At 48.4% G+C, this 25993-nt stretch overlaps 1 protein-coding gene across 2 annotated transcripts in view; it reads right to left on the bottom strand.

Annotated features, from left to right (window-relative positions):
- LOC119377905 (puratrophin-1) overlaps window positions 1–25993 on the bottom strand; it is a 449908-nt gene that overhangs the window by 326955 nt on the left and 96960 nt on the right. For both annotated transcript variants that reach the window (XM_049411366.1, XM_037647199.2), the window contains exon 2: window positions 16788–17849. In XM_049411366.1, the coding sequence (XP_049267323.1) occupies window positions 16788–17849 (1062 nt within the window). The remainder of the gene's footprint in view (window positions 1–16787; window positions 17850–25993) is intronic.

Genomic DNA, 25993 nt, shown 5'->3' with positions numbered 1-25993 from the left:
AACCGATTTTACGCAGTGTAGCAAACACCATAGGGCCATTGTACATACCTGGCTAACACGTTAATTTGGCTCTATTAAACTCTGTGCCCGTGAGGCACGAGTCCCGATGTTCTTGTCCGAAGCATCGGTTTTGCTTTTCGCTTTTTTTTTCTTTGCCAGCAATTTTTTAGAGTATGGTCTGGATTACATCAACAAATGAGGGGATCCGGAAAACCGTAGGTGCGCAATCTAAGAGGAAGAGCTATGTATGACACCGGGTGTAGACACAATTTTTCTCAGACTGAGAAAGAGGTTGCTCTTTTTACAGCTTTTGAGTGGTGCGGAGTCAAAAAACAGCAATTGTTAGGTAGTTCATGTTGGTAGTTCATGAGAGCAAGCCGGATCACTGAGAGAAGAGCTAGTAGAGAAGGAAAGGCAGTGAAATGTTCGATCAACATATCGGGTCGTCTGCTGAAACAGAAGTATCACAATAACATGCCACTATTTTCTCTTATGCCTTTGCAACCCTACTGCCCACGTACTTTATTCTTTGGTATCGTTCCGTGCCCGAAAGAATTCACTACTTGATCACGAATGCATCACGTACACAGATTCCACCATTGTCACAAGACGCATGACGCAACTGGAGCTAAATTAAGTCTCTCGCTTGGAGTTAAGTGAGGCGTAGCACGAAAGTACGTTAGCTGATCAGTGCGGGAATGGCTTCCCTTGAGAGAGCTAACAATGAGCTACAATGGGTATAGTCCAAACTCAAATCCGCTCTCATCAGGAGTTGTAAGACTTACAAGTGCAGAATTTCCAGCAGAAATTGGCTGTGGCATCAATGTATACGAGGTGTAGGGCCCAGAAATTGCAAAAATAAACTCGGTTCGCGCCCACCACCCTTCACCACGGTGAGCCCACATACGGACAGGGAACGAGCACAACTGCATGAATAGACCGCATGACAGCCCCCTAGCTTTATCATTATCGAAGCGTGTAAGATTTCTAATGCGTAATTTTTGTGTATATTGTTCCGACATTCTTGTACTTTATGCCCGTACACCATCAGCAAACGTCAAGGTGGCTGCGTCGCCACTACGGCCTGCTGCAGTTTTAAAACCAATTCAAGCTCCCTCCCTGCTTGCCTCACTCACTCACTCACTCACTCACTCACTCACTCACTCACTCACTCACTCACTCACTCACTCACTCACTCACTCACTCACTCACTCACTCACTCACTCACTCACTCACTCACTCACTCACTCACTCACTCACTCACTCACTCACTCACTCACTCAAACAAGCAAACACATCATCAAGCGGACGTCTAGCGGTCTCCCAATGACTTGTTATTTTTCCCTTCTCGAAGAATTGCGAAATAAATGCCAAGATTAGGCCGAACAGGAATTCTCGCCTGGAAGCCGCCACCAGCCGCGAACTTACAATTAGGAGAAAGGCAAAAAGAACATAACGAAGCGATTTCCAAGCTGGACAAGACGCCTACAACACAACACAGCGAGCGAAAGCATGTGAGAACGATCTGCCAGGCCAAAGCACGTCCAACAGGCGAAGTGAAAAGGGCTTGCGGCACGAACGCTGAGCACAGCTCGCGAGTATCGGGTAGCTAAAATATTGCCTCCTGATTAACGTGAGCTCAAGGGTGCTAGAAAAGAGAGCCAAACAAAAACTAGACGGGCGGTCTTCTCTCCCTCGCTTTATCTGTGGCTGCCCGGCGCTCTATCCGAGGCGCGTTCCCAAGTAGTTCAAATTGACTCATAAATCCTGACGTTGGCAAGGGCCTTCCGCGATCAGCTCGGCTGCGGGCCACTACAAGGATGCACGACCGCAAAGAACAAAGCAAGACGCCAAAGCTGGTGGAAAAAGATGGCGTCCCGCAGCCGAGCGCCGACTTTTTACGCGCTCTCCACAAGGGCAGCCTAGCGAGGCGGCAGACTTTTAAGCACACCCCCTCGCTATCTGCTCAACGAAGGAAGGGGGCGAGGAGGCACGCCCAACTGTGTGCGACAGAGCACAGCCGATGCGTCCGGCTCGTGTTATGCGAGCGTGCTGTAAGCGGCCTTTCCCACTATACGCGCGCGCGCGTTTATACACTCCAGGACGGCTCTCGCACCCAAGAGCCGTTGTCAGCTGGCCTGTTTGTTTTCGTATGGTCGCCACAGATGGCGCGGTTTCTCGCCCCTTGAGCCTTCTGCAACTATCATGCTGCCGCCCTCATCTCTATCTTATATTTTTGCAGTCCTTTATCGCGCCGCTTTTGTTCCATTTTTTTTATGTTCCTTTTTTTTTCTACCTAGTGCGAGAGTCCCACCAGCAGGGTCGGGCGCCTCAACCGTGACCTTTGCTTGAACCCGTGGTGCACGGCGCGCGCGTCTGGAAAAAATTAGGACGGTGAGCTGGTTGCAGGAACCGATGCGGCGCTGGCAGGCGGAGTTGGGGACGCTTCATCCCTACACGCTGTCAGATGTAGTCTTCCCCCCCTCTCGTCCATATGATGCGGCTCCCTCTTTTTGTTGTGCTTTAACCGAGAGCTCGGCTGATGACTTGCTCTCGCTCTCTACTGCACGCGCTTCCTGCTTAGCGCGTTGACCGAGGAGTAGCATTTTATTGCTCACGCCGGGACTTAGCAGCACCGCTGAGAAGACTCCCATAAGCACGTCTGGGACGCAGACACGTCGATCGTAATACAGCGAGAGGGATGTGACACGACCAAAGTGCCTAGTGCAAGGGGCAACCATGACATCAGCAGGAAAGGAGATAGACGGGTATTTCACTAGTTAGTCAGCACAAAGTCTTTTTCCGCTTTATTTTACGGCAGACGTAAAAGAACGCATCGGCCCCGCAGCGGAGCGCGCGTTCAATCAGATCGTTAAATTTGGCATCCCACCCGTCCAGACAGAGCCACAATCGAACCGCCGATCAGTTGGAGTAGGACAGCGGAGCGCATCTCGTCTTGGTTAACACTGCTGTCTTTCCTTTAACGCAGCCTCCATCTCTTGTCGGAACTAGGAACGTTCGACGGAAGAGGAAGCAGAGGCTCAAACTCACTCTGACGCTACGCACCAAACGGCGGCAGCAATAACAGCGGCCGTAAAATGACACAGGGCAGTGAGGAAAGCTAGGCTGCCGGTTTGTGCTTAGCGACTGTCGCAGAACACACCAGTTCAGACTCTTATGCTACATTGGAAAGGCGCTCTCCTACAGAGGCACGCGCTTACACGGATAACACTGCGTTACAAAGTAACCAAACCGCTTTTGACGAGAAGGCAACCCACTGATCGGAACACTGACGCAGCCTTATGTCTAACCGCTGACTATAAACAAGTGCCCCTCAACACACTGTACCACAGCAGCATAAGTCACGCGTGTGTTGTTCGTAACAGATTGATGCTTCTTCGGCTGTCGGTTTGTTTTCTTTCCTGCTGATATTCAAGCATTTTTCGTGCTTCATATCGCAGGCCCTGCCAATAGTATAAGGATATTCCACTGCGCAAACTAAGGTACTAACATCAGGGAGTAAAGCATCTATTCAGTGCCTACACGTACATGAGCAGTGTCAATATGGAGATGCCGTGAACCTTGGGTCTCCGGGTCCTAAAAGCTTGCAAGAGCAAAAAGTGTGCCAGCCCAAAAATAACCGTTCACTTCCTTTTATGCTGTTTTTGAGAATAACCTTAACTCATCGTCGAAGCATTTCGTGTCCTTAATTTGCGACTGAACTCAAATATTTTCCTCCTCTCCCTTTGCACAGAGAAGTTGTGCTGGTAGCAGAACTCCCTGCAGTGAAAACGACTCACTGACAGCGGTACGGAAAACGCCTGCTTTTGCTTGCGACAATTGTTTTGCCTTTATGCTACCATAAAAAAAAATCCGAACTGCAATCCAACCACTGTTGCTATATGATACACCGATCACTGCGGAGCACACCAAACAGTCACAATGTTAAAGGGACACTGGAGAGAAAAATGATTTCACTTTATAAGTAAATGGCCATTCCACAGCATCCAAGAATAGCACACTTGCCGCGAGAAGACGTTTCGTAAGCCAGGAAACACGCAAAAAGAAAATACAGATGTCGACGTTCCCGCACCGACTCGCCGTGATGTCACAGATTTGGACGGCGTCTGCTAGGGTGTACATAATTATTTATCGGCAAACATTAATTTCATCGTGCTATGAAGGAGCCAGTGACACAGTATGAAAAGATTCTGAAAAATTTATTCAGCCAAGGAGGCAAAGATACATATAGAAATATATTCAAATACGTGAAATACCTAAAGGACACGTTGACCCTCATTTTATTATGTAATGAAAAACTGAAATTTACGTCAACGAAATTCGCAGACACTTAATTAACAGCCTAAGCTAATTTAGTGTGCGACTTTAGTGCCAATTTAAATTGCTCCTACCACACTGCACTATGAGTAAATGCCATGAAAGTGTGACCATGATTAGTGCACCATGTGCACTGAACCAGAAAGATGTTTTCATTTGAGAAGGATGACATCAAGGTTTAAACTGAGGTGCGACGACCTATGTCAACAACGGCAGGACTTTTGCGAAGGTAAGCGGGAAAAACGCAGTGACCCCGGATGAGCGAAGACAGTTTACTTTCCTCGCTCTTTGTTTATATATATAAAAAAGAGAAAAACACATAAGAAGAAATTATATTGTTGTTAATTGACTTCTAAAGTAGTCTACACTAAAATAACAAGACACCAAGATATAGGGACTGCAGGGTATAAAAAAAAGAGCAGCGTTGCGCAGTGCAAGGAAAACCGCTGCCATAAAACCATGACCTTTGGTTTCAAAGTTACGTGGTGAGTGTAGCACATGTGGCGAGCCCTCTTGTCTTCGTCGCTGCAGCAAGTGCAGTCTCGCGCTAGATGTAACAAATCGGCAATCAATATCGAGCCCGCCATCCCACCAGAGTAGTAAAACGTTCGCCTGGCGTGGCACTTTCGCGACCGTGTGTACCCTGCTGACCGAAATGCGCGCGCGCAGCACAATTTCACTCACGTGAAGAGATCATTTCGCTCGCCGAGTGAGGCCTGAAAGCTGACCCCCATATAAGATCAGCACAAGCGCCACGTTTACGTTTTAGTCTACGGAGCCTGCACAGCATATGCAAGGTAAGTGCCGAACACGCAAGAAAAAGAAAATGCGCTGCAGACGAGGTCATCGTGATTCACCTTCACCTGCGTCGAGTCTGTGTCGAACAAGTTTGAAACGGCACCCAGCATGCGACTCGGTTTTAGCTTCGGCGTTTTTGAACTTCCTTCTCGTAGTCCTTCCAGGCGGTCCCTATGCGTCCGCTGCGGCTTGTTCGGGGGAGGGCGCAGTGCCCAAGGCCCGGAGCGGTTTTAATTTATGGAAATGAAACGGTAAGCGACGCGTGAACTGAATACCAACGCAAAGGCGACACGAATTGATTATGCAAGGGTGACCATTGATAATCGGCTCCGTCCGCACGAGGCCGGCCGGCGCTAGGGAAGCGTGTGTACCGCCATTCCGAACATCATTATTTGTCTCCGCAACCAATGTTCCCTTCAGCGCGCAGGCTCCAATAGAGATGTATATCTCTCAAGGGAGAGCCTGCCGGCGGGCCTCATTTGAAAGCGCCATCATTAATTTCAGCTATTAGACTGCAGTGGGTGCTACCCCGACCACGAGCACTGCGCGCGGAGGCCGCCCCGTAATCCAAGGAATGCGACGGCCGCGCCAGTTGTCACTATCGGCGCAAGCGGCCGCATCTGGGTCGGAGCCGTTAATTTCGCGTGGCTCGCGATGACCCGTGCTGGCCCACGGTTTACGCTGCCGCCACCGGTTTCGCGCGCCTTGCGGCTCAATTCTGTTTTCGCCGTCTGTGCGCGTAGGCGATTTCAAATCGGCGAGGTGCCTCCGGGTTGGGCACCGAGTTGACCGTGGGCTGATAGAGTCGATCATTGACCCAGCACCTCGGCGGCTCCTGGCCGTAGGCTCGCAAATGAAAGCGCTACCGACGAGTCCGCAGGCATTTCTGAAGAGCTACGTGCGAAAACTGAAAATCCCGCGCGGCTGGCCCGAAAACAGCCACGGCGCACAGCGACTCGCTAGTATATCTGGTTGGTGGCAAGGCCCGCGCGTACAACTGCGGCGGGCGCGGCCTCGACCACCAATCAGCCCTGAGAATCACGGTCGACTGGCGCTTCAAGTGGCACCAAACCGCACGATTTTCGCCGCTTCGTCTTGATTGGCAGGGACGGAAGGCAAGCGCGAGAAAAACCGTTTCAAGGATCGCCGTCGTATACGCTCAATATCGCATCTCTCTTCCGCAGCCATCGCGTAATACGTCCTTCAGCTTGGTCGGCCCACATATAACCGAATAAAAATATGCTGCCGTTAGAAAGCGTGGTCCCTCCCTCGATATTCGCGGCCACACATCTTTCAAGGACAGCCTCTCTGCATTTGCTAGCGGAAACGAGGCATGTTTTATGTCGTGACAGTTTGAGCACACACTGCGAGGGAAGACGTGCCCACTTTTCTGCTCTGCTATGTGCTAAATTGTCTTCATATAGACCAAAGTGTGGAAAGTAGGCAAAGCAATGGTCTCGCATTATTGAAAAACAACAAAAACAGAAAAAGAACAGACAAAGAGCAAAAGTTAAAGCGTTTCTTTTTAGCACAACAGAAATAACATCACTATTCGAGAAGACAACACTTTGGATGAACTCGTCGACGCTGTTACTTTTCATGACGCTGCTTGGAAGCCTATATCACGACTCGATGTACTGCATGTCGAAAAAATAAACGAGTGCTCATTATCACGGTTTAAAATATTTGTCCCAACTTGTCTCTCGAAACTAGTTCAGCCTGAATGACTCAAGAAGACTTTTGGGTAATCATATTTACTTACAATAATACAACCGCGATACAAACAACACAAAAAAAGTGCGGAAGCTACGCTTAGCCGTGTACCCAAAGCATGCTTGAGGACGCAGTACTCAAGCAGCAGTTCTACTTTTTTTCTGCATAGAATGGGTACTGTGGCTGCAATTGCCGGCTTTTATGCGGTGCCTTCTGCGTTTGGTCATAGCTGCGGCAATCGTTTCGTAACCAGCTATCTCAATCGTTTACACACAGCTATCGCCGTGGGTAACACAAGCTCTCTGAATACGGTGCCATGATCCTGATTTTTCGACAGGCTTGGTCAGTATTTGGAACATCCTAAGAGGCTGGCGTACAAGTCTTGCGTTTAAAGTAAAGCTATTCCTCGCTGTCACCGACGATCATTGTTGTTTCAAAATCACGACTAGTCATTGAACGGCGTTGGCCACGTGCATTCAAACCCTAACGATAGCCCATGTGACTAACCCTCGTGATTTGAATTTAAACACTGAACACGGCCAGTGCTGTTCCGTCTAGCTTTTATGGCTTTTCGTCACTGTGTTATCATTTGCGCGTAAAGTACATTACTGTTGTACACTAATTGAAAAACGAAAATTCTGCATTTACAGAGGGTCACCAGTGGCTATTGGAGTGAGGAGGCCATCCGCCTTCGGGCTGAAGTCGAATGAGATGTCGCGATCTAGCCTCTTCGATCAACAAGGCTTCTTTCTCCCAATCTACTTCATGTTCTTTATATATTTTGCCGATAGATGGAAAGAAGCAGCCAAAAGCCTCCAAGCTTTCAGTTGAACCCCGGTTGATTCTCCTAGACTTTACGACCAGCGAAACATGTACGTTACTTAGGCGTAGCGAATGAAAATTTCCAGCATTCCACGCGAGTCGGAATTTATTCCATAAATCGATTCGATATAAACACGTGCAAAAGGCCATATAATACGAGAGGGTGAGCTATATCTCAAATTCTGCATTCCTTTATAGGCAGTTTCTGTAAACTTCGATAGAAATTTAAAAACGAGAGCGAAAGTGTCAAATGAAAACATACGCATAATCCAGTTCCTTACCTGCCTACCTCCCCGTCGGCCGTAGCTGAACTGCAAAGTGAGACCCGTTTTCACTGCCAGGTCGTGAAATCGGCAGCTCGAGAAGTCGGCAAAACGAGATCAACGCGCACGAAGCGGTGTCCTCAGGACATGCAGCAAAATCTCGTCAAGTGCGTATATGTTTAAGCAGCGCATCGTTGGAGGCTCAAGATCGCGGAGCGAAATAAACAAATGAAGAAAAAAAAAGCAGACATCCTAGAAACAGCTTCGGCGCAAATGTCGTATCGATTACCCTCTTTATTCGGTGCCACATGGATAGCGACGCTGGCGTTACACGCCTGCTCGAATGCAGGTTCATGGAGATACCGAAGGGAGGGAGTCGTCGAGCGAAGCAAGACAAGTGGATCTGACGGCCAAAGCTCTGAAAAATGCGAGCGAGGAATTGCTACCGTCCGAGTAACAGCTAGGATGCAACGGAATATAAAGTCGTAACTCGACGCCACAGGGCCCTCCGGAAGTATCGAAAGGACGTAGCACCCTTTAGAAGCAAAGGGTAAACCGGTGTGCTGCTGGCAATAGCATGCTCGACCGTATTTTCGCCTTGAGTTGATTGCATGGAGGAGTTACCTTAATGAACGTCGGCCACTGAAGAAAACTTTCTTATACAACGAAAGTTTTCTTTAACACCTCCACCCCCCCTCCCCCCTCGAACTCGGTACAATATTCTATCCGCGAAGCAACTCGAGAGAAACTCAGAACTGCGGGTTACTTTTGTTGAATGATTCATTGCTTGGGAGAAATTGCTATGTATGCCCTACTTACTGACCACCAACCTCGATGATGGAAAACCAACCGTCCCAGTAACCATCCTTCACCATTCAGGGCCCATTCATGACAGTGCGCAGCAGGGGCGTAGCCAGAAATTTTTTTCGGGGGGGGGGGGGGGGGTTAACCATACTTTATGTATGTTCGTGCGTGCGTTTGTATGTGCGCGTGTACATATACGCAAGCAAAACTGAAAAATTTCGGGGGGGGGGGGGGGTTGAACCACCCCCCCCCAAACCCCCCCCCCCCCCCCTTGGCTACGCCCCTGGTGCGCAGTACTGCGTTCATGACACTGCGCCCACGCCGTACAGCGTCATGGTGGAGGACTCTAGATAAAGTTTGGACACGTGTGCTTAGATATTAGCACGTCGGCGCTTTTTTTTTTTTTTTTTTTCAACTGCCAACCGCGTCAGAAAGCGGCCACGACTCGCCGGAATCAAATCGCGAAATATTTGAGTAAGTTATCAGACTCTTCTATTGTTGCCTTGAAGTATGCCACATCGAGCATAATATCTTTCCGACAATTCCAAGAAGTGATTTCAGAAAGGATATAACAGAAATATATAATCTAATAATCTTCTACTTGAGCAGGGATGAATAAGGACACAACAAGAGGACACTTTTAAATACCAAATTATCAAATGAAGGTTTCATGCCGTAGGTGTTTCGTCCGATAGTTTCAATTTTAAGTGCTCGATGCTCCGATTCTATGAATAAGCATAGTCAAACCACGTTTGTGAAATCTGCCGCTGAAAAGTATACAGCAACCACGGTAACGAGGTGAGCCCCAACATGCTCTTCGCTTTTGTTCTGTACACCAAGAAACTTTTCTTGAATTACTGTTGCGCAGCCTCCATAGTTCCTGCGACGCGTAAGTGATGCAGGAAGCAACGTCCGTTGCTAAAGCGGCGGCGCGTTATTTAACGAGCCGAATCCTTCCTCCAGCACGGGCGTCACTGTGGCGGAAGGCCCGCGGTGGCTTTCGTAGATCGGAAACAAACGCCGTGCTGCAGCTATGCCGACGAGAAACGAGAAGGCGCTCCCAGTCTATTCTCCATAGGTCCGACAGCGTGCCTTCGCGAGAATGAGAAAAGGACGAAAACGGCGGGATGACAGAGACGTGCGTTCGATTTCTTCGCCCGTCCGTCGCGGAAGCGCACTGTGCGTGCGATTGAGGCGTTGTTCGCTGTAAGGAAGAAAAGCCGCGTCGGTGGCTGCCGGCGGCTGAATTGAAGCACGTAGACCTTGCGACACTGAATCGATAACTGGCAAACAGCGGAAGGCTTCGCACAGCAGGAAGGTGCCATCTTTGCCTGGCCGAGAGAGACAGATTGGCGAACAAGAAGAAGAAAGACGATGGGGGGACGAAGCAGCTTCGATCAGTCTCTCCCAATCGATCGCTGGAAACGGGCCAAGTTTGTCGGCCCGACTCGGCTTCCTCGAGCAGTGTTACAATACCTCGGACGCGGAACTCGAGAACTGGTCGCAAGCTCAAGCATGCACGCATGTATACTGCAACTTCCCATCGCGTGAAACGAAAAAAAAAAAGTATTCCTCTTCACGCGAAGCACTATTCTACACTGATGTGCGAAGTTTAACAATGGTAGAGGAACAATTAAACTATCTATTTCAGCTGGATGCATGGGCTCGCTGAGTTAAAAATGGAAGTGGGCCGCTTGATATATAATGAGGTCGGTTAAGAAAAAGGGACAAAAATGGCGACTTAGTTTATAGTTTCATAACGACCCCATCACGATGATTCCTCTAGGAACCAGCGGTTATTGACAGGACGATATCAATTACGGCACCAAACGAGCATGGCACCACTCATGCGAACTAACTACGGGCGTCAGGACCTAGAGCATCAGTACCCCGGCTATTAAACATTGTTGAGCATCACGTACATTTTCATGCCCCCCGCTTTAAACAATTTGTAAAAAAACTTCCTGTTACATTCCACGATAACTTATCAATAAAATATATCTCACTATTTTTTTTATGTACAACGCATATACATTTTTTTTTTCGGTTTGTGTTGCAATTTGAAAGTTCACAATTTAATGCGCATATGGTATATATTCTTGAAGTGTTTGCATGATATGTTTGTTTTTCATGAAGTATCATGAAGTGTTTTCGTGTATGATGTCTACCTGTATTGTTTTATTTGCAGTGATAATTATGCACATGCATGTTTGTTTTCTCTGGTTGCTCTATTGTTTGTACTCGCTTCGAAAACATGTACATGCATGTCGAATGCGCATAGGAGTAAGAGCCTCTGTCAGGCAATATGGCCTTTAGCTCTTACTCGTCTTTCTGTATCAGAAAGAGAGAAAATAGACTTCACACTTCAAACTTGTGTTTCGGAAAAGTTAGCGCAGCCTTTCTGTGGGCCACAGAGCAATCTGTCGGACTCTCTGTATAACTCGTTGTTGAAGCAACTGGTTCCGTACATTCAGCAATTACCACCAAACATCGGCAGGCGCTGACCAAAATTACAGGCGCCTGCATTAAATTTTCAGGTAAGTAAACTTCCCGCTTTACTCTCTTTAGGTCTCTCAGTTGCCACGAAAAGGGACACTCATCGCACTTCTTATATCGAGAGGTTTCTCGTAAAACAAACCCATTTTTTACCTTCCCTCATCATCGTGCACTAGTCAGAACAATTATGAACGGAAACGCGACTTCTGAATCAGAGTCACTTTCTCAAGCACCGTTAAATGACGCTTAAGGAATTCAGGCGCAATTTAACTCTGAACTGACAGACTTCAAAGAACAATGAAGTGTCATTTTAATAACAAGCCATCCCCTGCAGATATTTTCACGCGCTCTCTGCAATACACCAAACATTCCGCAGTTCCACAGAGGCGAACGAGGTGTGGAGGATTGAAAAAATGACAGCAAGACTAATCTGCTGTCAAAACGACAAGGAGGCACACGTTCCGTTTTCCCTCGTGACAAGGCGACACTTGTCGCCGCTACAATACAAATGCGAAGTCGTTATCATCATCATCCCGACTACGCCCACTTCAGGACAAATGCCTCTCCCATATTTCTCCAATTAACCTGGTTCTGTGCTAGCTGCAGTCAGGTTATCCCTGCATACTTCTTAATTAATTTTATCTGGCCACCTAATTTCCTGCCGCCCCCTGTCGCGCATGCCTTCTCTCGGAATGCAGTCTGTTACCCTTAATGACCATCGGGTATCTCGCCTTCTCATTACATTCCCTGACCATACCCATTTTTTCGCAATTTTTCGACTGAGGCACGTCATTACCACGAGTTTATTCTCCGACCCCACTCCGCTCTCTTCTTGTCCCTTAACGTTACTCCTATCATTTTTCATTCCGTGGCTCGCTGCGTCATCCTCAATTTAATCTGAACCCTTTTAGTAAGCTCCGCGGATAAGCACCGGTATGATGCAGCTGTTATATACTTTCCTCTTGAGGAATACTGGTAAACTGCCACTCATGATCGAATGTGCTCCACCCCATTCGCATTATTCTTGTTACTTCAGTCTCATGGTTCGGATCTTCGGCCACTACCTGCCCTACGGCTGTATTCTTTCACCAATATCAGTGCCTCGTGAACATTGCAAATCGCTGTCCTCTTCCGAGGCTACTGAAGATTACTTTTATTTTAGGCGTATCAATTTTGGCTCACCCTTCTGCTTTGCCTGTCCAATTCAATGATCATGGTTTGCCATTCGTCCCCCTGAGTTACTTAGCAAGGCAATGTCATCAGCGAATTGAAGGTTACTAAGGTATTCTCCGTTAATTCTTATCGCAAACTGTTCCCAGTCCGGGGCTCTCAAAACCTCCGGTAAACACGCGGTGAATCGCTATACAGGAGAAGTATCTAAGCATTAATAAATTCTTAGATGCACTGTACAGAAATTGCCGGTACGGTGCAGCATCCACCGTGACTGTCCAGAGCGCGGAGCGAGAGCAGTTTGCTCCAGGGTTGCCGTTGGGTAGAATTGAAAATGAGACAGTATTCAAGATAAAACCTTTTCTTGACGGGGCTTTCTGATTTCTGATTTCGCCGTACTCGACGCGAGCAGCGGAGCAGTACTCCGCTGCTCGCGTCGAGTACGTCACAATTTGTGTATAAAAAAATGGGTGGCATTCACCTTCGTATCGCCTCTCGCTTAAAAATGACCGTAGTGAAGTTCCGGCCCTCACCTATATAAACGTGAACATTGCACAAATCAATCGACCGCGGGCCTTTTACGGTGTAAGTTGGTTTAACTTTGAGTCTGGTACCCTGGCGCCTTGTATGACAACTAACGTGGCAAAGCAAGCCACGTCGGCTGTGGCTTGCCGACACGTCAACGTATGCTTATGCGTAATCTGAACTGTGGTAAACGGCACGAAGTCGCTTCTCCGAGTACCACCGCCGCAGACCAAAGGAATGCTGGGAGTTTTTGCATGGATGGTTCCTTCCCTAAAGGAATCTCAACAGTGCTGAATTTATTCTTTCGAGAAGTAGTTCCTGCGGCGACGATTTATTTCTTGGTCTCACAATGCTGCAGTTCCGGATGTCCACACCACTCTGACGCCTGCGCAGCCTCTCACGATGCTATTCTTTTTTTTCGACTCGGCATAAACGGCAGTCTCACCGTGCGACAGCGATTTTTAATGAGCTATCAGGAGAAACGAGCCGTCTCTTCAATCTTGTTTGTTTGCTCGTCCTGCCCGCACCATGTGGATATACAGGGAAGTGTACTTCAGGCAGAACCAACAGCATTTACACACTTCTGAGCCCCTTAATACATTTTCATCCCTCTCATGCATAATACATACACACTACCGAACCGCACAGTGAGCGGTTGTAGGAGCAAGAGTTGTACTCACTAACGAAGAAAGATATTACTAAAACAAAAGAGGGCATGTTTAGGAAGGCAGACAAAAGCCACACGAACAACGCAATTTAACAAGAAACGTTTACCAGGTTCCAAGGGCAAAAAAAAATGTATAAGACCACCTACTTTGAATCGGATGGCTCTGATGCCGCTTTACAAAGCGTGCCAGACTCCCTGCGTTATCCGAAAGAAACGTGCGGAGCAGCCAGACAGCCAAAAGGTTACGTCCTTGAATTATGGCTCAGCCCCGGATACTTCAATACATACAACGCAAGGTGCCGCACGAGGGTGCTTCTAGTAGCCTACATACCTGATTTTAAAATGTAACAGGTTTCGGAAAAAAAATGGGAAGGGCCTTGCAACCTAAAAATCTGTCCAGCATCTCGCTGCCGCTCTGCATGCAGCAGCAAGCCGGAGCCGAGGAAGGCAGAGAGAGATCAAGTTCGCGACTGCAATGCAAGAAAACGGAAATACGGCAGCACGAGCAACCGAGGCGCCGATGAAGACGCGGAGTCTAAAGAGAGCTGAGATGGCGACCTGAGATTAAATTTAAACGGGCTGACAAGTACTGGCGCAGTACACAGCGCACAGCGTGCGGAGACCTGGTGCGCGCCGCTGGGGCACGATCCGGACATGACCCCCGAGCAACGGCGAGCGCAGCCCATTGGCGCGCGAACGCTTTCTAGCAGAGCAGCATCGTCCACCGGCAGAAACGGCGTCGAGGAAAGAAAGGCAAACAGGTACGCTGGAATGCCGCTGGTGCCCCTTCAATTTGGGATGTGTGTGCACAGAGATTAGAGCGGAAGACGGGGAGGAACGGGTCACTGGCCACGGGGCGCCGCCGTAGCGTTCGAGCCTCGCGTGCATTCGGCCCTGGGGCGACTGCTCAAACACGTGCGGTCTTCGCGCCGCTGCCATGGAAGGTGAAAGTTTATGTCGGTACCGCACGTGAGGCTGTTTGCCAAACTTTCGAGCGCGCGCCATGACGGGCGTGCGGGTACCTCCCATGCTGGCCGAGCAAACGAGCCCAGCTTGCCTGCCCCCTTTGCCCGGGAAGCCGAGTGAAACGTATAAAACGTAGTGCCACCATACAGCAACAACACAAAATGCATACGAATTGACAAAAGTGCGGGGCCCCCTGCACCAGGAAAAGAACACGGATACACGGGCGGCCCCTCCTTCCATGCCCACGACTTCACGTACGAATGAGCGTGCTCTGCGGCCTCGAATACGCGGACTCAAGCACAGCTACGACACCACACGTTGCCGCTCCATTGAACACGCTCATGGAAGCGTATGAGATTCGAAAACCGAAGGAGCCGCTCACGATGTCGTATATACGAGGGTGCGCTAAGTCGGCTGCCAGGCTCGTGAACACTTTAATGTCGCATTTTACACAATGATGCCACCATTAACGCTTACCGTCTTGGTGTATGACGGTGCGTGAATACACAGAAGCACGCATGTGTTTAGTTGATCCTGTAGATCTTTAGAATAAAGAATTTAGCGTATAATCCAATATAGTTTATGTAGCATAAATGAAGAGTTAATTTTTAGCAGAATACGAACTCCTTGCAAGCATCGAACGATTTGCTCAGACGACAAGCCGGCATATAACGGTTATGGCTGCCAGCATAGGCGTAGCCAGAGGGGAAGCTTGGGAGTATAGCGCCCCCCTCCCTTCCCCCCCTCCCCTGGAAAAAAAAGCTATTTACATTATGTACGTATGTATAGGCAAGCGCACGTACAAACATACGCATGAGCATTAATAAAGGGGATCCTTTAAAAATTGTTATTTCCGTCTTCCAACTTCCGTCTTCCAACAAAACATTCGAGATTTGAACTTTAGAATTCACCTGCTTTTCCTCTTCTTCCGTCTCCTATTTTTTATTCCCTGGGTTGGTGCTTTATACCTTGCCTACGCCTACCCCTCTTGTCCCGCCAACGGGTCTTCGAAGCATGTTTCGAATAAAATCCAGATCTATGGTGCACAGTTTGCGCTCATCTCCCGCATTTACACTTGTCGACAGAAACGGTGCCGCCGTCAAAAAGGAAACAGCATTCAGAAGCTTGTCTCGAAGGCGCTAGAAAGGTCTCAATATCTCTGAGCGACTTTCACTTTTGATTTCGAGAGCCGCGCACACGCCCATGTACACCCTAAGCGCTTTTCTGCACGCCACTCTCGTTGTTTCGGAAAACGTGCCCCGTATTATTGATACAGACGCGGGCACGCAGAAAGGCAGTGGCGCAGGCGTGATGTGGATATACCGAGCCTGCTCTCGGGACGGGCTCGCAGTCCGGCAGTCAGCAGCAGCTGCACGCTTTCGCCTAGTACTGCTGGGACCCAAAGGCGGCTGAATGGCACAATCGCTTTGCAAGTCCGTTCTTACTACTGAATGGTATGTTGCGAACATGAAAGCCGAATGTCTTGTTTAAATGTGCCGGTTATAGATGCCAGAGGTAGGACCTCCGTGCATGTGGACGAAGTGACCATGATTGGTATGGTGGAAATCGCTTTTGTTTGCATAAACAAAGAATTAAGATGCAACATCGTGTAATTAGTTGACATATTTGCGTTACGTCCTGCACGCCTTTCGAGTCACATCACAGGAATAGAAAAAGAAAATTACGGTTAATTTTAATAAGTTAAATTGAGAGGTTTAACGAGCCAGAACCACGATATGATTAGGTGGTACGCCGTAGAGTGGTGTACTCCGGACTAATTCTGACCATCCGGGGTTATTTAAGGTGCGCCTAAACCCAGGTGCACCCACGTCGACGCCATTTCAACACCCTCAATGTACGGCGGATGATATGGTCGGGAACTGAACAAGCGCCATCGTGCTTTGTTGCCTTTCGTGGTTTTGTGACAACACGACAGCCTGCGTCAAATTAGCGTCAATTTTCTAGAAAGCTGACGTTTTCATCAGCGTAATTCCTTAGCTTACCCACAGTTAACTTCCGTTTTTTCTGCGCCATGTTGCCGTATACAACATAAATACCAATTTACGAATCTTTTCGGGCAGTAGGTGATCCGATACATAAACATTGACAATTTAATGAAGTAAACCGCATCAGTGCTACTGCGATATGACACACGTATCACGCGCGCACAAGGTTTACGGATCGTGAAAAACGAATGAAAGGATGAGCTATGCGTAAACACTCACCTTTTTGGATGGTAGGTCTGTCGGGCGCTCAGGTGCTTTCGGCACGGGACTGTCATTTTCATTAGGCGCCCCTCCAGGGCCTTCGCCGTTGTTGCAGCACCTCCAACCACCTTCGTTCGAGTTCACAGATAGAGGTCGAGCCTGGGCAACGCAATGTTCCCCTTTCACCAATGCGTGGGCGGCTCCAACCGTCAAGGGTTGCTCCAGCGTAGGCGACGGTGCGGTGAAAAAGAAACGTATCGGCTCGTCGGTGTCTTCTTCGAGGTCTTTCAGGGAAGCAGCCAGTTCCTTCACAGAGACAGTCGTCCCTTCACAAACAGGAATCAATTTATTCGAGCAGGCGCTGGGACCTTCCTTAACGTCGTCAGACGCGAAACCCAATTGCGGCTGTGCCGCACTGCTGCTTCGTGCGAGGCAATGCGACGCCAAGTGGCCCTTGGCCACGGACGATCCGCTTCGCCTTCGAAAGCTGGGCTGGCGAACGATGCCGTGGTGGACACGGCCCGACTGCCAGCTGAAGCGGTCGACGAGTAGGGGAACGCACACGGTCGTCAGCGAATTCACGCATCTTTTCGCGAAACTGCCGCGCAACGTCTCAATGGGCGACACGCTAGAAACCGTCGTTGTCACGTGGACAGTCCTCGTGACGGGGCCCGAGGACATGCTGGTCGTCACCGAAGACTTGAGCCTGCTCTCAACGGAAACGGAGCCGGTGGCGTACGAAGCAGTTTGGTAGACTTGAAGCTCGCCCAGCGAGTCGGTGTCCTCGGTGCTGCAGCAGATACACGGGACCTCGTCGTCGGACTGAACGAGCCGCCGGGCCGAGAAGGGTGCCTCCGATCGAGGGCAGCGGCAGCTCGGAGTTCTGCTCAACGCTTTGGTGTCGCCGGCCGCCGCCGAGACCGATGGGTGGACTTCCGCACGCGGTTCAACTGTTGCAACCGGCGCATCGACGCGGTCGCCGGATTCTTCGGAGGTCGTGCACTCGCTCGCGATGTCCTCGGTTTCGTCGTCCGAAGAGTCGGCGTCTTCTTCAGTACTACACATGCGGCGCGATGTTTCCTGCATGAGAAAACGAAACGAAAACGTTAAACTCACGGCTACAGAAACTGCAACTGGACGTAATAATAAAAAGTAATAATAAAGATGTATGGAAAGAAAGGGCACCTAGTGAGGATAAATAGCTACTACGTAAGGAGAAAAAAAATGAACACATAGAAGTAAAAAGAAGCACAAGTAAAAAATTAGCGTAGCTTGCACTGAAGGCGCAATGCTAAAGAGACCTCGGAGCCGATGGGCACCTAGTCCTGGATTTTACTGGTTTGCTAAATTTTGCAAATTTTCTCTTGCTTTCTTCATCTAGTGCTTTCTTCTTCATTCTTCTATCTGTTTTTTCTATGTCTTTTTTCTTTGTTTATTCCTATTTATTTATTTCTCTCTCTCTGTCATCCCTTTCTTTCTTTCTTTCATTCTCCCTTTCTCTCTTTCTGCATTTTTTCTCGCTATTTCTTTTTCTCATTCTTTCTATGCTATGCTTCACTCTCTGCCCTCCTCCTTTCCCTCCTCCGCATCATCACATCTCTCCTCCTCACGCTCACTTCTCTTTCCCACCCCCTTGCTACACTACACCAACAAGGCTATGTCATGCTCTGCTAGCGTGCCTGGATAGCCGAGTGGTTTATAATTGCAGGAGTTTAACGTCCCAAAACCCCGATATGATTATGAGTGACGCCGTAGTGGAGGGCTCCGGAAATTTCGACCACCTGGGGTCCTTAAACGTGCACCTAAATCTAAGCACACGGGCCTCAAGCATTTTCGCCTCCATCGGAAATGCGGCCGCCGCGTAGCCGAGCGGTTAGGATGCTCGCCTTCGGATCGAGGGTACGTGGGTTCGAATCCCGCCTCGTGAAGAATTCTCTTTTCACCAAGAACCTCTCTCTCTTTGTCTTTCTTTCTTTCTTTCTTTACATATTTCTCTCTCTCTCTCTGTACTCGCTCTCTCACCCATCAAGGTTATTACAGACCACGCAGGAGAGAAATCGGAGCACGTGTTCTGGGAGCGCAGCCGAAGAGGAGGGAGATGAAAAAAGAGGATGCAGAGAGCGCGTGCCGGTTCATGATGATGATAATTTCTGTTTCCGACAGATAAATTACGGCGAGCTTCAACAGCTTCGCAGTTAAAACGAAAAACCGCGGGAAAAGAAACAACAACAACCTGGGCGGGCAGATACAGTCACAAAGGTTCCTTTTTTTATAAAGCTGTTAATCATACATCAAAGTGCGAAAAAAAGAAATGGATTTAAAAAGGAATGGGGCATTCATGGTTACGAACTCGAGTGTTGAAAGAATGCGGGATAAGGAAACGGGCGAAAATTTCTCTCGCGGCACTACAAGCGTGTTCTCACACGCTGACGCTATTACACACACATACGACAAAAACACGCACATAATCACAGGCGCACATGCGGTGAACTAAGCATGAGGGCTCTCGACAAACTGCATGACGTGGCTGTTACGCCTCGTGCTTGCTTGTGTTTGCATGCTTTCCACGAAGGCATCTGCCGCTGGGGATAGTCAGTCCCTTCGGTGACCCATATAGAGCTTCCAAAAGTCAAATAAATCTACAAACAGCAAACACCCGCGCGCGAAGTCGAGTTGCACGGAGAGGTCCAGTTTTCGTGAAGTAAACTTATAATTACTGCAAAATGTAGGAAGGCATAACCGTAACGACACTTGTACGTGGCAAAGGTCCTATACGTTACTGGGTGCGCGCACATTTTCACACAATGGGCGCCACAGCAAGGAATTTAGCTGACCTACATAAAGGCCTGCCCTAAGTGCAAACTTGCCAGGGAGCTGAGCACCCATAAATGTTTACAAAGTTCCCCAGGCCGACGAGAAAGAAAATGTACGCATCTGATCTAGTAGAGGAAAAAAAAAAGCGAAAACAAAGGCGCCGCCTTTTCGAGGACAATGCTCCCTTAACAGCATAGATCTCCCGTGCCCGCAAGTCGCTTGATAACAAGCATTGTTCGTAGGCCCGAGCTTATTTTCTGCGTTTTAGTGTTATACAAACGAGGTAGGCGAAACCAAGTGCTCGTATAGCGGGCGCTTTTTAATCGCACGCGTATGTATACACACGTGGCCGTATACGCTCGCAAGTTCTATAGTTCTCCTTCAACGCGCTACACAGGGTGCTTGCAAGTTCCGTATCCCGGCCGGCATCAATGAAACCGTGCGGGAGCACTTGTGACATTGCGTAAGTGGGCACAGTCGACGGATATCGCGGCGAGATCTAACGAAAACGAGAGGAGAAAAAAAAAAGGAGGTGAAGAACGCTCAGATTCGCACGGGCTAGTTTCGCCGCGAGTGACCCGGTTAGGCACCTCGGCGCTCTCTCAGCAGTATAGAACAACGCTACTCTGCTTTGACGTCATCTGGCCACTAGAAGATCGCCAACAATTTCGTACATATCAGGGACAGTTTCAGAAACGATCACTTGGTAACACGCCTATAAGGTTGCGGTAAGGACACTTTACACAAGCTAGGATTTTACATTTTCCAAATGCTAGCAGATTTTCTCGGTTATAAGGCTTGGCTAGATTCCCATTTACGTTTTAAGAGGGCGCGTGAGCTGCGACTAACTAACTGAAAGAATGGCGCCCCTGCCACGCGAGAAATGCTTACTGACTGAAAAAGGTGAACATTGCGTACATCTACAGCATTGTAATTGTCGTATACTGACTGCGTGAGCAAGGAACGTTATACTTATCGGATAGGCGCAAACTGTAATCCATGTTGCGCAGTTAGCTCCACTGCGAACCAGGTGAAGAATTCTATGTTGCTTTGAAATTAATGTGGTATGTACTTCAACCTTAATTGTGAGATCCAACAAACAAGTGTGGTTTAGCAATTAATACGACCTGACAACTTCCGAGTTTTTTTTTTCTTTTTTCTCCTGAATAATCTCGCCTACACTTAGGCATAATATGGCACTGAAGTGCCATATTGTGCCTATATGAAATAAACCATGCATGTAAGCCATGGTTTACACCTTGAGTTTACTCAGAACGCTCTCTGTCCCTTTATAACCTTCGCCCTTTTTATTCTCTACTATGTTATCTAAACTATACGTTAACAAGAACAGTTTATATATTTCTCTCGCTCGCATGAAGTTACAATGTATACTGTTTGTGTACAGCCAGTAGCATGAAGCGAATGGCTGCGCCGTTTCCTGTCCTTTCGGAACATTGTCTTGCCTTCCAACGTTGTACGCTAAGTTATTCTGCAGTAGAACAACGCCATATACGTAATGTGGAAAAAGAAACTAATCATAATAAAAAGTTCAGTCATCGCAGTATACGCAGAAGGAGCAGGCCTCTTAATCATTCGTTCATTCATCTTTTCAGGTTTCAAGCTAGAATTGCTCGTAAAGAGCAAAACAAAGTTCAGCCAATCTTGATTCTGGTCATATCCATAATGGAACTGGCTTGCCATTGGCTGATGTCGAATGTGACGGCGCGGTGCCCGAACCTCCACTGCTCGCGGCACAGGCTTCTTCAGTCAGTCAAGATCAAGCGGCCGGAGAGAGTTCGCGGCCGATGCCGCCGCGGTATCATATAGTGTGACATGTCACACCTGCTCTGAGCCACTCGCTGCGTACTCGGCGCATTTCGCGGAGAGTGTCGCCCGCGCCCCGCACCCGGGCTTCGCGAACACACTCGGGCTGATTGCTGTCAGGGCCCGTCCCCGCGGACCCCTTCCCCGTTTTCCTTTCGGAGTGCCGATTGAGTTCCTGGAAGGCAGACAGGAGGCCGTAAAGTCAGACGAGGACATTCAGTGGGCGCTGAAAGAAAAGCTAAAACGCCAAACCCTCCGCGGCGCGCAGGTGGGCAGGTTCGTGGCTCGTAAAGACCCGACCCTTGGTTCCGGGAACACCCGGAGCGACGGCGTACCGCGCGCTTGCGGCATGGATCGGTAAAATGCGGAACGGTGTTAGCGGGAGATGATCCGCCCTGATAGAAACGCCGCCAGAGGTGTCAAAAACTCTTTCGCGACCTGGCTTTTCAGGGCGACCGGCGTCGCTGTAAAAAGGGCCGCCGGTGTGCTTTGTCTGATTGCACGTGCCGAGTCAGCTTCCCGGACAAGTTCGGGGCGCGGCTTGCGGGTTCTGTGCGTTTGCCCTCGCTTTGGCTGCAAGGATTGCGGCACTGTTGTCGCAGCTGTCCGTTCGGCGTAAGCGAAAGCACCATGTATACAATACACACAGGAGAACTAAGTTTACAGCGTGGATCTTTTCTCGCTGCTGAGCACAAAGTCCGAGATCTCGTGACTATTTAGCGGATGTAGCACTACGACAGCTCCATGCTAAATGCGAAAGTGCCCAGACATGCCATATTGCCATGCGTAAAAAAAAAGAAAAAGAGAAAAAGAAAGAAAGGAACAGTAACGGTTGCCTGAACAAATGGTGTTCACCACGCGGCGTCCTCCGCGGCGTAGTGCATCGAATTATTTCATTAATTATTGATACTTCTCGGCTCTGTGGAAGCAGACAGCTGAAAACAATACGCGCAGCGGAAGACATGCATAGAGAGGCAGATTCAAGTAGTGTCGGCGAGCTAGCGAGGCCCGGCCGTTGCCAGAGACGAGCAGGAAAGCATCGTTTGACCTTGGTCCGCAAACGGAAGTGGCAGCTGCACTGCAGCAACAGCGGCCATAACGCGAAACCCCTTTGCTCCCTCTCGCCACGCTTTTCTGGCCGGCTCAGAAACGCATAGCGTGACGCCGAGCCACGGAGCCCATCCTTCTAGCTTCAGCTTCACCGAGCGTAGGAAAACGAGCCCGTCCCGTCAAAACACAGCCCAAGGAAAAATAAGCCTCCCGCTGACGCACTACCGACGAGCCGCTTTTGCCGTGAGTGCGTCAATGCCAGAGCTCGTACCACCAGTGGCGAACACATTCACCGAGAAACGGTCAGGTCAGCGTGCCAGCGAAAACCAGTATCCTCATTGTGTCATTAATCAGCGCGTCCCTTTTTCTTTTTTTTTTTCAGACAAGCATATAAGTTGAAGAGAACGTGGCGGGCGTCGCGCAGCCGCCACGAATGCCTCCAAATTAGCACTTAATAATAATAATAATAATAATAATAATAATAATAATAATAATAATAATAATAATAATAATAATAATAGTTGGGGTTTTATGTTCGTAAACCCCGATATAATTATGAGAGAGGCCGTAGTGGGGGGCTCCGGATGTTTTGACCATCTGGGGCTCTTTAGCGTGCACATAAATCTAAGTACACGGATGTTCTTTACATTTCGCCCCGATCGAAATGCGGCCGCCGTCGCCGGGAATCGAATCCACGCCCTCGAGCTCAAATGAGCCCTTGCGTAATCCGCCTCGATCAGATTCAGCGGCTGAACAAAGACCTTGGGTCTACCTTCAACTAATTCAAAGTATAACAATAGGACATAGTACATTTGACCGTTCTCAACAGAAGTACTTCGTCGTTGGCAGGACGATAGCTTGTGGAGTATATAGTACGTGGCAGGGCAGTAAACCCCAATCTTCGATGTTGCGGAGTGAGGCATCTTTGCTGAAGCTAAGCGCTCTGGTTCAATGAGAAGTTGTACGTACAGCAAAAAATGGAAACAAAAATGCAAGTCGAAACGCTTACATTATTTAAAAAAACCAACAAATCTCAATTTTAAGCTGAGAAACAACCGGTGGTCTGAATACCGGAGCGCAGAGAGAGAGACAGAGAGCGGAAGATAAGGCAACTACGACCAAAAAGTATGAGATTAAAAATAGAATGGCAATAAAGGAACGGGATGAGCAGATAAATATAGAGCAAAAATTCAGCATTAACCAAAAACAGAGAGAGAATACATAGCAGAATACGGGATATGGGTAGCACAATGAATAACACGAGTCTCGTTGGAACCAACTAGAAGTCAATCCATATTCGATGAAGTGGCCCACACGAAATCACAGGAAAACTATTAGAGGGCAGGGAAGGAATACAGCTATACAAAGAATGCTTAAGAAGCATAAAGCTTGGAACATAAAGACGGCAGGCTATTACAGATATCAAGAGGGGCAGTATTGTTGCATAGACATTGTATTCTGTGGAGAGGCAGGAAAGCGTAGGCCTCAGCGTTTCCTTGTAGCATTCTGCAGGACTCGATCTACAGTAGATTCATGCACGTAATAGTTCCACGAATGCGTTCCATAGCGGAAGTGCGGAATAAATATTCAAACTTGAAAGGTCAGTGCGAGAGGTGTACACACAGTAAGAATTTTTGTTCTCTGCACAAGCTCGAGTAATATCTCGACTCACTTGAACGATTCCACATGACTGAAACTTGTTCAAGTAATGGAAGACACGTTGACGTGGATGATTTCAGAAAAATAGTAGGAAGTGGGGTAAAGAAGTCTCTTTCAAGTATGCGGACGCAACCGATCACCGTGAAAGCCTCATGATAGCAATTGTTCATAGCAGAGCGGAAGCCTTTCTACCGGTCTACCTCTTTGTCTATCCTATCTTATTTTTTTTCTGTCTCTCTCTCTCTCTCTCTTTCAGTCAGCGACAACCTATAGTACAGACGGGCGACGTTGTCCAAATGAAAATGAATTTGCTTATAAATTCGCCAGCCGATTATGTTTGCTCATTTCCGCGACGTCAAACTCTTTTGCGGGTTTAAAGACAGTTAGCTACACCGAATGGATATGTCACTGTGTCACTGATTTAAGGTTCAAACTTTAATGTCCAGGAAAATTTCATACGAGATCCTGATATCGGCGTTCACCGAAAAACCAACGAAATTCTATTTAAAAACTCAGGGCCCTTGTGCATTCACCTAAGACGACTCGAAGGCGAAAGTCATCTTCTTTTTCTTCTCAGTCGATGTGTTGATCCTGCCCCGCCACCCTCTGAAAGCTGTCTCCACCTAACGTGGTTTCGCACTGCCTCGAGGATCGGCGGCACCTCGGCTGGTTTTGCACTGCCTCAGTGATCGGCCCTCACCAAGCAAGGAGGTCATGTGATGGAGTCACCAAGTGACGTCGCATTGACGTCATGATGACGTCATAAATTTTGGCGATCTGTGACGTCATGTGGTGACGTCATCACGTGATGATTTTTTGCATCACTCGTGTTGACGCCGTCGACGGGGCAGGCCGGTCAACTTTGGCATTTGATGAGGCATCTAGGCTTTCGCCTTAGTAAGCTAGCGTTCATATTGGCAGACTAAAATAAAAACACTTGAGCTACGAGCAGGCTCCAGCTGGTACGCCTCACTTGCAGAGATGAAGGGCTGGTGTACCGGGACTTTGTGGGTGCAGCTTGTACTGATTCCTTAGAGAGATAGAATTTATTAGGAGAAGGTAGAGAGGTCAGCCTGAGCTTGTGAGCTCTACTGGATCCTTAGGTTGTGACAGAGCTGTATAGGCTTGCACACAACACTTCTCGAATGAGACATAAGTAGCCATTACCGCGACTTACCGCAATAATGCCACGCATTCGTCGTACACTATTACGGAATCAATTCGTCCACTGTGGAATACTCTAGCCCGCGGTGGCGTGTTAGATTACCGGCGACGGCAGTACGACAGGGCCGAAATGGCGGAGGGGAAGCGGAGGGGAAGGGGGGGGGGGTTATGCTCTTAATGCCAGAGTCTTTCAAAACGCATTAAAGGACTCTCTCAGAGTTCTATGGCACCCTCCCAGAGAAATAATTAAGTAGTCAGAATGAACCGGAAACCTTCCACTACACAGCTTCCATCTTAGCCTATAGTGGCAGCTCTAGGATGGTAAGCTTCATAACTTGAATACTGAAAAGTAAATCAGAAACGTGCAGGTCTACTTTTTAGCTGCTCCTTCCTCTGCAAGGGAAAGAAAGCTCTAACGCGTGTGCTTGAACAGCTGGGCATCAGACCGAGTAAGAAATAGCCATAGAATTTTTTAACTTTTGATTTTTGAGAACATGCGAATCTGAATCCAATTAGATGTTATCTGCGATTGATACTCGTAAAGAATCACGCTCAAGAAAATTGATCGTTGTTTCAGTAAAGACACAAAAGAAAGTCGCCGGTTTTGAGTGCATATAGAAGGTTCATTTTCATTAAATGGTGCAGTGAGTACTTCCTCAAGCGAAACAATTGTGCGTCTTCTCTCAATGTGCGTTAATGCGAATCTAACGTTC

The sequence above is a fragment of the Rhipicephalus sanguineus genome, chromosome 1, assembly GCF_013339695.2.
Source record: "Rhipicephalus sanguineus isolate Rsan-2018 chromosome 1, BIME_Rsan_1.4, whole genome shotgun sequence".
NCBI lineage: Eukaryota > Metazoa > Arthropoda > Arachnida > Ixodida > Ixodidae > Rhipicephalus > Rhipicephalus sanguineus.
This window is presented reverse-complemented; position numbering and strand designations above follow the sequence as displayed.